At 52.5% G+C, this 13,587-nt stretch overlaps 1 protein-coding gene across 7 annotated transcripts in view; it reads right to left on the bottom strand.

The window, feature by feature from the left end:
- Window positions 1-13,587, bottom strand: part of MYO18B (myosin XVIIIB) — a 215,563-nt gene that overhangs the window by 55,651 nt on the left and 146,325 nt on the right. For 6 of the 7 annotated variants that reach the window (XM_074356762.1, XM_074356764.1, XM_074356761.1 and 3 more), the window contains 5 exons: window positions 7,697-7,810; window positions 6,314-6,430; window positions 5,428-5,511; window positions 4,285-4,422; window positions 1,851-2,036 (listed from right to left, as the gene is read on the bottom strand). In XM_074356762.1, coding sequence (XP_074212863.1) covers window positions 1,851-2,036; window positions 4,285-4,422; window positions 5,428-5,511; window positions 6,314-6,430; window positions 7,697-7,810 — 639 coding nt within the window. Of the gene's footprint in view, window positions 1-1,850; window positions 2,037-3,828; window positions 3,963-4,284; window positions 4,423-5,427; window positions 5,512-6,313; window positions 6,431-7,696; window positions 7,811-13,587 lie in introns of those variants that run through there. The other variant, XM_074356765.1, reaches the window with a different exon arrangement.

Here is a 13,587-nt window from a genome sequence, read left to right as displayed (position 1 = left end):
AAAACTAATTTGCCGCCCAACCACAGACACACCAAGAGTAGCTCAGCCTTGGGAAAGTGACCCAGAATCTTGCAACCAGAAAGCAGAGAAAGGTGCGGGTCTAATTTCAGCATACATGCAAGTTTTGTGTTTTATAGTTTTGGTTCATTTATGGGGGTTGCATCATAATCTTTTCAGTATTTTAGGGCCTTTAAAGATCTTAACCTGTCCCTGGGAATGGGGGTAGGATAAGGAAAGTGAGAAGAGAGAGGAGGAGAGGAGAGAAGAGGGGGAGAAAGAAAGAGTAGAGGAGATAGGAAGAAAGCCACTATGTGATCTGACCAGGATGCCTGGGTGTCCGGCCAGCTAAAGAAGACATCAGAGGAGAAAGGCTGGGGATGTTCTCTTGCTCCAGCCGGAGCTGGCAGGAGGGGAACTCAGCTGCATGAGAAGCAGGGCTGTCAATGAGGAAGGCATCCTGTCAGTTGGAAGATAGAGCCTTTCTCTCTCCCAGGGCCACGAGGGGAGGAAGAACTGCCAGTCATCTGGCTTGCGCCTTGTCTGGGAACCTCGGTCTCTGTGCGGAGCCCCTCCCCCCCCCACACACAGCAGCCGCACTACTGGCTTGTCAAGGACAAAGCTGATGGGAATGACACTGGCCGTGGGAGGCAGTGGCCCGAAAAATATACTTGCTGCAGGAGGACAAGGTGGTGAGACCTGTCACAAAACCCAAGTGGACAGGGCAGGAAGGGGATGACGACTGTGATTTAAAGGCCTCTGGGTCGCACCACAGCACGCTGTAGGTCATCTCAGAGAAGGCTCTCGGGTGGCTGGCGAAGTGGGGGCCAGATGCCTCCCGGGTTACAGAAGCAGGAATCTGGAGTCTCAGGGACATATGGACGCATGCGGGAAAGGAGGAGCAGGCTCTCTCAGATGCTGTGATCCCTGTAGGAAACTCTTCTCAGAAAAATTCACTGAACTGTGGAGAAACTTTCCCAATGGAAGGAAACAAATCTGAACACGTACCTTGGACCACACCAGGGGGCAAAGCACGGCTCAGGGAATCAAAGCAGGGACTACAGAGTTGGACAGTCCTGGGTTCAAAGCCTTACTTGCATGTGGTCCTGGGCAAGCGAATGTACCCCTCTGGGCCTCAGTTTGGCACATGGGTGTCCCCCTGCCTTAGTTTCCCCATCTGGCAACGGCGACACAAATAGCACCGACCTCACAGCACTGATACGAAGATTTAAACGAGAACGTTTAACCCGGAATCTGGCACGGAGCAAGTGCTTAATGAATGGGAGGTGGCCTAGGTGACCGTTCTGATCTTTTCTCATTGTGGTTGCTGCTAACAGCTCAGAAAGAGCTCTGTCACTTACTGGGTCAGATCTGTGACCTCAGACATACGACCTTAGACAAGTTCTCTCACCTCTTTCAAGTCTCCGTTTCCTCACCTATAAAATAGTATGGCAATTCTAACTTCACAGGGTTGTTACCACAGTTATATGATATTATGGGTGTTAAGACTACGTGCAAGGGAGACGTTTAATGAACACCGCCTCTCTCCTCTTCACAGGAGGCCGCCCCGACCTACAGGGGAGCACGTCTGTGCGGTGGGAAGAGAAAGCCCAGAGGCTGAGACTCAGGCACTCGGAAGGCCTTCAGCAGGAGTGAATGCCATTGGCTCACTTGGGACCCGCCCCCAGAGCTTGCAGCCAATGGCAGCATCGCCTCTCCCGTCCCTCCCTCCAGCCTAACCCAGAAGCCCGCAAGACCTGCCCCCTGGCTCCCACCTGAATGCCGGAAGGCGGGACAGCTCTCCCACCTAGACCCTCAACTCAGGGCACGCAGGCGCTGCGGCCGGCACTCACCAGCTCCACGCACCGCCGGCTGGCCTCGGCCTCCCGTTGCACCAGCTCCTCCATGTCCGCCTTCAGCTCCTCCAGGCGTCGCTGGTAATACTGGCTGCTCTCCCGCTGCTGGGACTCGGACGTGGCCGCCTGCGAGAGCTCTTCGCCCATCTTGATCAGGCTGTCCCGAAGCCGGATCACCAGAACCTGGAGTGGGCCGAGAGCACACGCCCACCCTAAAGTTAGAGGTCTGAGGCACGAAATAGGGGCTACAGAAAGTGAAATCCTTTGCCGAGTTTCTGAGCATTTGTTACAAAAAAGAAGAAAACATAGAAAATGATAGCTGTTACTCTTGAAGGCAGCACAACGTACTCTGGGTTCAAATCCTACCTCTACCTCTTCCTGGCTGTGTGACCCTGGGCAGGTTATTTAACCTCTCTGAGAGAAAGGGATGCTGTCAGGATTGAACACGTTAAGTTACGCAGAAGGCTTAGTTCAGTGTCTCACGCAGAGGATGTGCTGGGTAAGGGTTTGGAATTCATATTTACAGCAGGCTTCATTCAGCTCCAGGTTTGGGAGGTGGAGTGTTGCCGTGGAGAGAACACTATGCCGGGGGACCCAAACCCCTTCCCAAACATGTGTTTTGGTTTCCTGATTTGTACAACGAGAAGGTTTGAGCAGGTAATCTCCCATGAGCCTCAGCTGTAATACTTTATGGCATTTTTCTTTTTGTGTGTGTGGGGGGAAAGTCCATGAGGACCCAGTGAAACCATGAATAGAGAGAAGAGCTGTGGGCATCACCAGTGCTACGGAAAACAAACCTAAGGGCCGCTCTGTACAATTCATTAGTTGGCCAACAAGCCTGGAACCAATGAATTCTGATGGGCAAATACGCAAGTGTTGACATAAAACTGAACCCACATGAATATTTCAGGCCTCTGCTAAGGACTCCGAGCCCCTTTCCAGATCAGAGACCGAATAATGGTCTAAAAGAAAAGCTTTACGATTTGTTTCCTCTTCCCTTTCCAAATGGAGTTTAGCAACAATGTCAAAGGGCAGCAGGAGGGTTACAAGAAGAGCAGTTCTCCAGGACCTGAGATACCACTAACTTCCAGTAACGATGGCAGAGGGGAAAAGGGAATCTGGAGATGGAGTCTGCCGTAAGTCATTCTATCGTTGTTTTCTTTTCTTCTCTATCACTTGACCATGCTAGAATCAAGCCAAAAAATGATATATGATATAGCTCAATATTCCACACTTAGTTAATTAAAATGCAGTGGATCACAGTTCCATGGTGATCTGCAGAGACAATTATGCCTTGAGGGATCCCTTGAGCCATTCTGAGAATCACTGAGGGTCAAGGCAAAGAAGAATTTTTCCGTTCTTTATCCAGCCTTCTTAGAGACCAAATGCCCAACAGGGGGTTGTGAGAAAATGTTTCAGAATAAGGGGTAAAGCCTCCCAGTGTCCAGACGCACCACCACACTGTGGGGTAAGCTGGCTGGCTGCAGAGAGAGTAGAACCTAGACCAGGATGGAGCCAAGGTCAAGAGTCAATCTCCTCCTGTCACTGATGTGACCCGGCTTTCTCCTGAGTAAGTCACCTGACCTCTCAGGGGGCATCTTCTCACTCTCTCCTACCTGCCCCAGGGGACTGTGGTAAACAGCAAGTGGAGCGGCTGAGGTGGGAGGTGAAGATGATGGTGTTTCCTCTGTAACATCTCATGTCATTGGGGTACAGAGCTAAACGGGGATATAATCCCAGAAATCCACCCCAGCCCACCCAAGTCTTACCTATCCTTCAAGGGCCAGCAGCAATGCCACCTCCTCCTGGAAGCCTCCCTGATTCCCCAGCCTGAAAGGACCTCTGTCCTCCAAACTTCACAGCCCTCCCTCCAGATTATGGGTGTTTATGTACATACTGTATCCACATATCCTATAGAGAAAGCTCTGTGCTTCTGTAAAGCAGAGTCTGTTTAATACATCTGTCTTCCACGCACCTGAAACAGCCTAACATATACTAGGTACAAAATCCATTTCTGCTCAAAATGAGTGTCGGGTGGATGAATGGATGAGTGGGTGGATGGAGACGGGCAGAGCTGAATCCATGGTAACAAGACAGAGAGGTCAAAGTCTGAAGGAGAAAAAAAAGAATAAAGGAAGAGAATAAAGAATGAAGAGAGGAAGAACACATGAGAAGGGAGGATGGCAGATGGACCAATGGTGGTACATGGAAACAGAGAGAGGACGTGAGTAGTCTGAGTGGATGGGCAGTTTGTGGGACAGTGTGACTGAAGAAAGGAGGGAGGGAGGGACCTGGGAGGGGAGCTGGATGAGTAACATCAATCCAGACCAAGGCACATGAGTGGACAGGTGGACGGTGGGAGGATGGACAAGGCTTACACAGAAGCCCTCAAAGCTCTGGGCCTGAGCAGTGTCCACATGTCAACAAGTACCTCAAATCTCTTGATCTGCACTTTCTGGAACTCCGTCTTGTTCTCCAGGTCACAGATGACCGCCTCCTGCCTGCTGACGATGGCTCGATCCACGGTGGACCGCTCCAGGTACTCGACGCGCATCTGAGCCACCTGCAGCTGTGGGCAAACCCAAGAGGTCCACTGACCACCTGCTGGCCCTGAGTCCTGGAATTGGGGGTCCCAGTGAGACAGCCCCAGGCCCATCCACGCCGCTCCTTCTCAGCTCAGCTTGGGTGAGACACACTGACTGCACACACCAGAACTGCCCATTCCAATCTGAGGACCCTCACACCAGACCCTGGCCCTGGGTCTCAGGTGCTGGAAGGTGACGTTTCCTGTGCCTTCAGCATCTAAAACCGGCCTTGCAATCAGTGCTGCTCCCACCTCCTCTCCCGGCCCTGCTGCAGGACCAAAGCTTGTCTGTGGGCAGCAAGACTGAGCATCAGAGGACACACCAAGAGTGGGTCTGGGAGCCAAGCGCACATATCAGGGTTCCAAGCCTGGCCCCCCACTTTCTAGCTGGACGAGTCTGGGGAAGTCAGCGCCCTTCCTTCAGCCCCATTTCTTGATTTTCTGGTGGCGGAGACAAGCGTCTGGTACGGTGCAAGCACCCAGCCAGTGGCCACTCCTGCCCTGCGAGCCCTGCTGTGCTTGCTGTGCCCGCGCCCGCGCGCACCTGCGCGAGACCCAGTCACTGACAGCCACTCCAAGTGGGCTCGTGCAGTGGTTCTAGAAGAGCTCTGAGAATTTCATGGATAACAGCAACCTGCTAGGTAGAGAGGGAAACTCAGGGGTGTTTGAAGGAACCACGACATCAAAAGAAGATTTCACAAGGGATGATGATCCTGTCTTGCACAGACCATCCCCTTTTCCTTGGAGCCATCCCTCAGGGGGAGAAAATCCTGCACTGATGCGTGCTGAGTCTCGCTGTGGTCTCTGGATGCTGACAAGAAGCATGGGCAGGAGTCTGTTGGGGGGGATAGGGTGCGTCTGTCTGCTGGGATTATTCTCGATTCATCTGTCATGCAGCTGAAGTTGAGTAAATAAATGAATGAACGAATGAATAAACAAATGACAATTTCCAAGATCCCCCGTGACAACATGGCGGCTCTGAGCACATACTTGCTCCTGAAGCTTGTGCTTCTCCTTCTTGGCTTCCTCCAGCTGCAGCTGCAGCTCTTGGATCTGTCCGATGTCAGCAGCAGACTGGTGAGACAAAAAAATATCACCTGGAGACCACAGGCTCTGCTGGGAAATGACCCCTGGAAAACCTATCTTCCCCTCCGACAGATGCCTGCGTATCTCACATCGCCTGTGACAACAGTTGGTTCCAAAAGGGTACCTCTCATCCTCCCCAATATCCCTCATCCCAGTGTTCACTGAGTCCCTCCCATTACATAAGCCCACAGCTGTGGCCACCTGTCCCATGCTTCGTTCTCCACCCTAGAGAGCCCAGGCGGAATGAGCTGGCTAAAGCACTGGGACCAGAATTCTGAGGGAAGAGGACTATTCTGAGTGTCAGGTAACTGGGAGCCTAGACCTGGATACCAGCCTTGGCAAGCCACAGAACCTCTCTGTACCTCAGTATCCTCATCTGTAAAATGGGTTAATGGTCTCTGCTCAGACCCTATACACAAGGTTTGTCCAGAGAGTAACTGAGGCAACAGAGAGTAAGGTCTTTAGAAAGAGCTGAACCGGACTGTTGAACACAACCATCTCCAAAGAGCAGGATTCCAGAGGGCAGGAGAGCCCTCACTTTCTATCATCCACATGTATTTATTATTTAAATTATTTACAATGAGCATATGAATCTGCTGCTTTTGTAACTAAAACAAAAATAATTTGAACAAAAATAAGTGTGATTCACGATTCCTACTTATCTTCATGGCATCGATCCCTCCAAGGCCTGAACTGAAGACCACAGAGTGGCCCAACCACGTCACCTTCCCACTACCCCCACCTCCCCCCGCCGATGGCTCCCGAGCCCTCTCCCAGCTGAGGCCATTACCTGAGCAATGAGGTCCTTGTGCTTCTGCATGAGGTCATTCAGGTCATCCTGGTCCTCGTCCATGCGCTTCAGGAGGTCTGCCCTCTCGAACTGCAGCCGGTGCAGCTGCTCATCCACCTGGAGGAGGCAGGACAGTGGAGAGGGTGAGGGAGTGAGGCGGGTAAGAGGGGCTGCAGGGGCTGATGAAGAGCAAAGGAAGGCTTGCCTGTGAGCGTGTCAGGTGGGTGAGGATCTTCCTGTGAGGGAGGCCATGGTTGCATCAGTGCGTGCTGTGGCTGTGACACGCGTGTGTGTGTGTGTGTGTACAGGGCACGCACGTGACTGTGTGAACTCCGCACGTGTGTGCGTGAGTGGATATATGTCTGCGAAAGCCCAACTCCAAATCTACATATGTAGAATTCAAGTGCGCATAGGCCATTTATCTGTAATCTCTCCGTGAACAGATGTATCTGTTTATTATCTTTATTCTGTTCACAGATGTATCTCCAGCGCTTGGCCTCATATAGCAGATGCTCGATAAATATGGCTAAATTTAGATGTCCATTTTTCCTACGAGGGCACTGATTGTGTGCCTGGTGATTATGTATGTGAGTTTGTACATTCATCCCTGCATGTGTGCGTGTGTGTGTGAACGTTTGTGGGCAAGTGCCCCTTAATCCAGTGCACAAAATCTGGGACAAAAGGGCCAACAGGCATCTTGAGATGAGATTTTGCCTATAAATCTCTAGCTCTACCTAAACTTCAGGATTTTACATGTTACGTATAAATTTAAGCCAACCCTGCACACCCAGACAGGGCACGGAGAAACCCACACCCAATCTTCGCTGACGTAACAGACCCGTAATCTATGTTCACTTGCCCCTGATCAGCAAGGGACACACAGATGGCTGGGTCCCTTTCAGTAGTGAGCCTAACTGGGCCAATCAGGGTTACCCTCGTCTCCACTAAGAAGAATGGGCCTGCAGTTGCCTGACAATGATGAGCACATACATGCCCTCTTAGGTGGTGAGCACACAGTAGGACCACAACAGATGACTAGGAGCCACTTACAGTGGTGGGCACAGTATAGCCACACAACAGTTGTGTTCTCATTTCAGGTGCTGAGCAAACAGGCTCGTATTAGATGCATCCCCACAGGGCTGAGCACACATGAGGTCCACAGCAGGTTTCCCTGCCTATCTCTGCACAGGTGAGCACACAGCTGACGCTCATGTGTGCCCTCATATCTTTAAAATGCTCGGCTCTTAGTAGGATGCCTGTGCTCTCAGAGTGCCGAGCACCCAGTAGGTCTACAATGGATGTCAGACCAATCAGACCCTTGTCCCTCCTCTAATGCTGAGCACACAGTAGGCCTGTGCGGGGGGGACGGGACGGGACAGGTACCAGGCTCTTGCTGCGGGTCATGTGCTCCAGCTCACTGTGCATGTTTTCCAGGTCTGTCGTCAGTGCCTTCTGGGTCTTCAAGGCATCCTCACACTTGGCTTCACTCTGCTCCAGCTGGACCAGGCAGGAGGGGGACAAGGAAAGAGAAGAGGCCTGGTGACTCTGTCTCCTTGAACGTCCTTCCCCTCTGGCCCCGCCCAGCCCCCCTCAGGCAGCAGGATACTTTAGGGGTGACCCTCACGTCTTCATAACTATTCATCAATCCACAAATGGGGGCAGCAGAGGTGTCTGCACTGGAGGCAGGCTGGTGCCAAGCCCACTCAAAATTGAACAAGCACTCCCCTCCCCAAAATGAGCCCAGGAGTAGCTTTTCAACCAGAGTTGTGAACACCTTTTTAAATGCTATGCAAAATATTCTGCGTGTGAGAATTTTCCTGGGCTCATGGCTTTCACTGGATTCTCAAAGGTTAAGAGCCACTGATTTAACGTTTCTCTTCCTCACCTTTCTCTTCTTTCTGTTGACTTGTACACAGCAGGTCTCCTACCCTAGCAAAGTGGGGCCATTGAGATGGGTACCGTGACCTGTATGGCCCCAAAAGACAGACATTTCCCACTGGAGAGACCACATTCGTGCATAAACCCTAAGTCCTATTAACTGAAAAAATATGCACAACCTAAAAGTTGAGAGTTGTTTTATTCGGCAGACTTTCTGAGGACTCAAACCCAGGAGTCAGATCGCTCTCAGAGACTGCTCCAAAGAGGCAAGGGAGGAACCAGGATATATGTGAGTTTTTGTTGACAAAGACCAGGTAGTTGGAACATCAAAAGATTATTGTTAATTAAAGAAAATCAGATACTACAAGTGAAGAAATTTAGTTCTGGACTCACTGAAATCATTCCTTTGATCTCTAGGGCCAGTCCCCTGTTCTTCCACATCCTGAGTTCCCTCAGGACCTCCTGGACATTCTAAGGAAGTTGTTCCTTGGGGGTTGGCTGCAGAGGCCAGGATGCCTGCTTGTTTCCATCCTGAGTTCCCTCCACTCACTGGTGGGGTGGCAGTAGTTGCTGAAGATTTGATGGCTGCCGCATCCTTTGTTTACTGAGATGGCAGACAATATTTTGCATTCACAGTCCATTCTGCAACTGAGAGTTTCCCCTTGATTTCTGAACCCTAGAATCTCTGAGCAAAAAAAAAGCCTTAGAAATCACCCAAGGAAAACACTTGGTGTTCAGAGAGGGGCGGTCCCTTGTCTGAAGTCATACAACTACAAGCAGTAAGGACACCCTGTGTATTGCCCAGAACAGCATGCTTTCTCAAGGGCCAGGCCACTGTTTCTCCAAAACAGTAAACGAAATTAAGGTTAGAAAAAAAAAGCTAGCCAGAATCGTATTGAAGTGGCCACCCACTGAGGGGCCCCACTGATCTATAAAAGGAGAAAATACAAGCCAAGGCAGAGGATGCCAGGGGGACTGAGGAGAGAGCATGACTGGGACCATTTTCATCTTCTAAACTGGGCAGAGAACGTCTTCCATAGAATGTCTGGGAGCTCAGCCCAGATGTTAGAAGAAGAGTAATGACACGGGAGGCCGGGAGAAGGCACCTGTTGAACACCCACCTCAAGTGCTGTGATAAAGGCTCTTTCGCCCTCAAGCCAGATCTGTGAGATGTGCACTGCTGAAGCCCCATCTCACAGGCAAGGAAACCAAAGCCCCCACCTATTTCCACGGCTTCCTCACCCAGCACCTCTATTTCTAGCCCCACCCCACCACCAGCAGCCACAATCCACAAATGCCCCATTGTCAAGGCCCTGAGGACAATGTATTTCTGCAGCTGGGCTCTGTGCCGGTCGGTCGTGGGGAGGAGAGCTTGGCGGCCCATTTCTCCCAGTGCCTGGGAAGGCTTGAGACACACTGAGAAAAATGATGTGGAGCAAAGAAGGTAATTGGCATTGTTAGAGCATAATTGACAGAGGAAATGAGAAGTCAGGCACAGTCTCATCTTCCCCGCAGGTGGCTCTGGGCCTCTGGGAAGGCAGGGAGGTGGGATGGAAGGCTCCCCCGCAGGCAGGCAGGGCAAAGCCAGCCCTTGATTCATGCATAAGTCAGAGGCCTCACTAAGGAGAGGCATTTAAATGAAGACATAAAGATGCAAAGGGGACAGCCAGGTACAGCTTTCAAGAGAAAGCTGCCCTATGTGGAGGCAACAGCAAGTGCAAAGGTCCCGAGGCAGGAACAGGAAGAGACCTGGGGGTGCAGAACAGGAAGACCGTCAGAGTTCCATACCGAGAGGAGGCGATGCTGAGGAAGTGGATGGGGTCACAGTGAGGCTTGTGAGCCGGGATGCAGAACCGAGGTTTGTTTTCAGTCTGCTGGAAAACCCTGGATGCTTTCTAAGGAGGGTGGGGGGCATGATCTCCCTCAGGCTGCTATGGGAAGACGGGCTTTAGTGGATATAACTAGCAATAGGGTAGCCAGTGAGGGCACTGCTGTGGTCCTCCGAGAATGGGGTGGTGGAGGTGCTCCCACCAGAGAGGAAGGGCTGGACATGGAGAGAAATGGCAGGGTGGGTGGGTGTTTGAGGAACAAAGAAACGGGCAGGCAGGAGCAGATGGGCCATCGTGGGAGATGATGTCAGATAACTCACAGAGGAAGGAAGGCGTCACGCAGGGCCCCGCTGCCAGGCCAAGTGGCTCGGCCCAGGGCCAGGAGGCCAGCGAGAGCCAGTGTACATCACTCGACAGGGCAGAGCCACTAGAGTGACAGCTGTTTCCATCTAATGAGCTCTCCTCCATCTGAAAGAGGGTTTCACCAGCATGATGCCCTGGTCCTCAGAGCCGCCGGGAAAGAAGGCTCTGTTTTTATCCCCATTTTACAGACGGTTTATGATGCCTGACCCAGACCTGCTCCTTCCTTTCCCGAGTCTCCCTGGAGCAAGCGGGGAGAGGGACGATGCATCCCCAGGCAGAGACGAACACAGAGACAGCACGCCGTCCATGGAGGTGGCTGCTGGCATTCTTCTTAGCCCCCGCTGGGATAGAGACAGGATTATCTTGGCCCTGGTCGCTTGGGTGTGAGTGGCCCCACCTGCTACTGTTGCCTGGGGACCATTTCACCTGCACTAGTCTATCTGTCCTACTTCACAACAGCCCCACAACACCTCTAAGAGAAAAATGTCACTGTTAGGAAACTGAGGCTCACAGAGGGGAAGTGACTAGCTCACAGTTACACTGCTGGTAAGAGAGAAGCCCTGTTGGTCCAGCATTAGAGCCCAAGCCCTTAGGCACTGGGCTCCGCTACCACTCACGGAAAGGCACTCTCTGCAAAGAGCAGGATGGATTAAACCAAAGACAGAAATTGAATCGTGGAGAAACAGGTGGCTCAGTGGCTGGAAGCTACCACGGGAGCCACTCAGGCAGCGTCACTGACCTGACCAGGTGGGGACTGGACAATGAGGACAAATCAGAAAGAATGGATGGAACTCGGAGTCTGAATCCACGTGGTGGCCCCAAGGAAACACACGTTATTACCAGAGCCATCCAGGAATGAGCAAGTTCATCCCAAAGGGGAGAGGACACCAACATGTGCTGGCCCCTGCCAAGCGCCAGGCCTGCCGAGGGCGGGGGTCAGAGTGCGGGCACCAGGGCCAGACCTGGGGGCCTGTCTCTCCAGTCTGTCACTGAACTTGCTGTGCCTCAGCTTTCTCACCTGCAGAACGGGGATGCTGTTGGCACAGGACTCATGCAGGATGAAGGAGTGAAAACACGGGAGCGCCCAGGGCAGCACCCGGCATGGAGAACACGCCGAGGAAGCAACGGTGGCTGTGCCCGAGAAGTGAGGACTTTGAACACCATTTAGGGATAAAAAGTGACAGAGAGGCCATGTGAGCTGTCAAGGTCCCAGGTCCAGGACGAGGCGGGGCCTGGGACCACACTCTCAGAGAGGAGATGCAAGCATCCCGGCAGACGGGGCAAGGTGGAGGGAGGGTGCAGATCACAGAGGCACAGGGGTCAAGCAGGCCCAGCCCAGGTTTTCATCAGGCCTGGATGGGCAAGACCAGAGACTCCCAGCCCACGGCCTCCGCTGGGCAGGCTCTGAGCTGCTGCTGACCAGTTGTCTTGACGCTGAGCTTTAAGAATTTCAGTTTATTACACTTTCAGGAGCGGGAAGAAATACAGGGCCATCTTGGGCTGATTTTCCATTACAGTGGCGTGGCGTAAGAGTAACTCACCACACGTTATCTCCAAATTGAGGCTATCTGACTGGCGTTTTTATGAAGTGGAGTGGCAAGTTGTGTCAAGGCTGAGATCAGATCCCTCAGCAGCGTGAAGTTGCTGCCACGGCTTGCAAAGTGTCTTCTGGAAGGTTCCAGGTGGAGCAGTCAGAGGGTTGAGGGCAACGGGGACAGCTGCTGACAAGCAATGCCCCAGGAAGGGTTCTTGGGGTCCAAGCTCCAGCCCAGGCAGCTGGGGTGGCCAAGAGGATCACAGGGGGACCCTCTCTCAGCTCCAGGTCATCATCTGTCCCCGTTGACCAGGACCTCCACAGGGTGGGGAGGGCTGGGGGAGGGAAAGGTCCCCTTGAATTCCAGCCCTCTCCTGACTGGGTGTGGGGCAGGACCCCCAACAGGCTCTCAATGAGACAACTGAGTTGATGCTTCTGCAAGTTCATACTTTCTTTCTCTTCCAAATCTTGCTTCTTACAAAATCAACAGAATAAGGCCCAAAGTATGTGGGTACAAAGCACCAAAACACCTCTATTAGTCAAGAACTCATCTCCCCTTAGCACTTGCCAGCCATTCTGTCACTCACTAGTTAACTCAGCATCTTCCCCAGAATCCGCGTAAAGGCAGGTGTCCCTTCCTCCTCAGCCCCGGGAGCTCAGAGCCTCCTGGAAGTGGACGTGCATCCTTTCCCAGGCCTCCCCAAACTGCGGGTATAGGTGAGGACATGCTTTCCACCCCGGTGCATGAGTTCAGGGTGCCTGAACTCCGGCCTAGGGATATCCGGTAGGTCCTGACTGACTCTCAGACAAATGTGGGAGGACACCAGAGCTCTCTGCAGCCTGGTGTCCTCGGGGGCCAGGTGAGACGGGCAGCATCTATGATCAAAGCGCTGCATCCGCCCGGGGGCTGCCAGGAACACAGGTCTGCCCTGAGCTCTTGCTCTGTGCCAGGCACGGCTCTGCATGAACTTGACGGCAGCATGTGAGCCAGGGACTGAGGAAACTGAGGGAGAGAGAAGTGAAGAGACACTGGTGACAGTGTTTGTTGATGCTATTCTGCCAGGAGTTGGATCAAAGCAGCTCCAGGCAAAACCCTGTGACAGAATAACAACCACTTCTTGCTTAACTACTCTGTGTGGATCCCTCCTTCCAGGGGAATAAACACTCCCCCTTCCCGATTGCTCAGTGGGGAGGAGGGGGCGAGATTCTTCAACGCTGACTGCATCAGGCACCACGTGGTAGTTGATGTTTATAAGGACTGCAGCACACAACAGTGCGGCAAGGGAGGCATCTGCCTGGGCAGGGGAGTCACTTGCCTAAGGTCAGATTCAAGTCGACAAGACTCTAAATACAGGCTATTTCTGGGCCACCAACAGCCCTCTCTGCACGCAAGTCTTCCTCTTTGCCGCGTTCATCGCAGGCAATCTCTCCCCACCGCCCAACCCCTCTCACTCAGCGTGCGGGCATTGAGATTCCCAGCACATAGACATCAGCTACAAACCGATGAACAGCGTTACTTTCCGATACAAAGCCATCTGCCTGCCTTAAATACCTGGGTAAAGTGTTTGCTTTGGACTTATTACACTACTAGATGAGTTGGCAAGACATATGGAATGAGGCAGGGAGAGGGAAAATTCTGATCTTTCACAAGAGCGGTTAGAACCTGGATT

This window comes from Camelus bactrianus, chromosome 32 (genome assembly GCF_048773025.1).
Source record: "Camelus bactrianus isolate YW-2024 breed Bactrian camel chromosome 32, ASM4877302v1, whole genome shotgun sequence".
Taxonomy (NCBI): domain Eukaryota; kingdom Metazoa; phylum Chordata; class Mammalia; order Artiodactyla; family Camelidae; genus Camelus; species Camelus bactrianus.
Note: the sequence above shows the minus strand (reverse complement) of the source record. Positions and strands in the feature narration are given on the sequence as shown.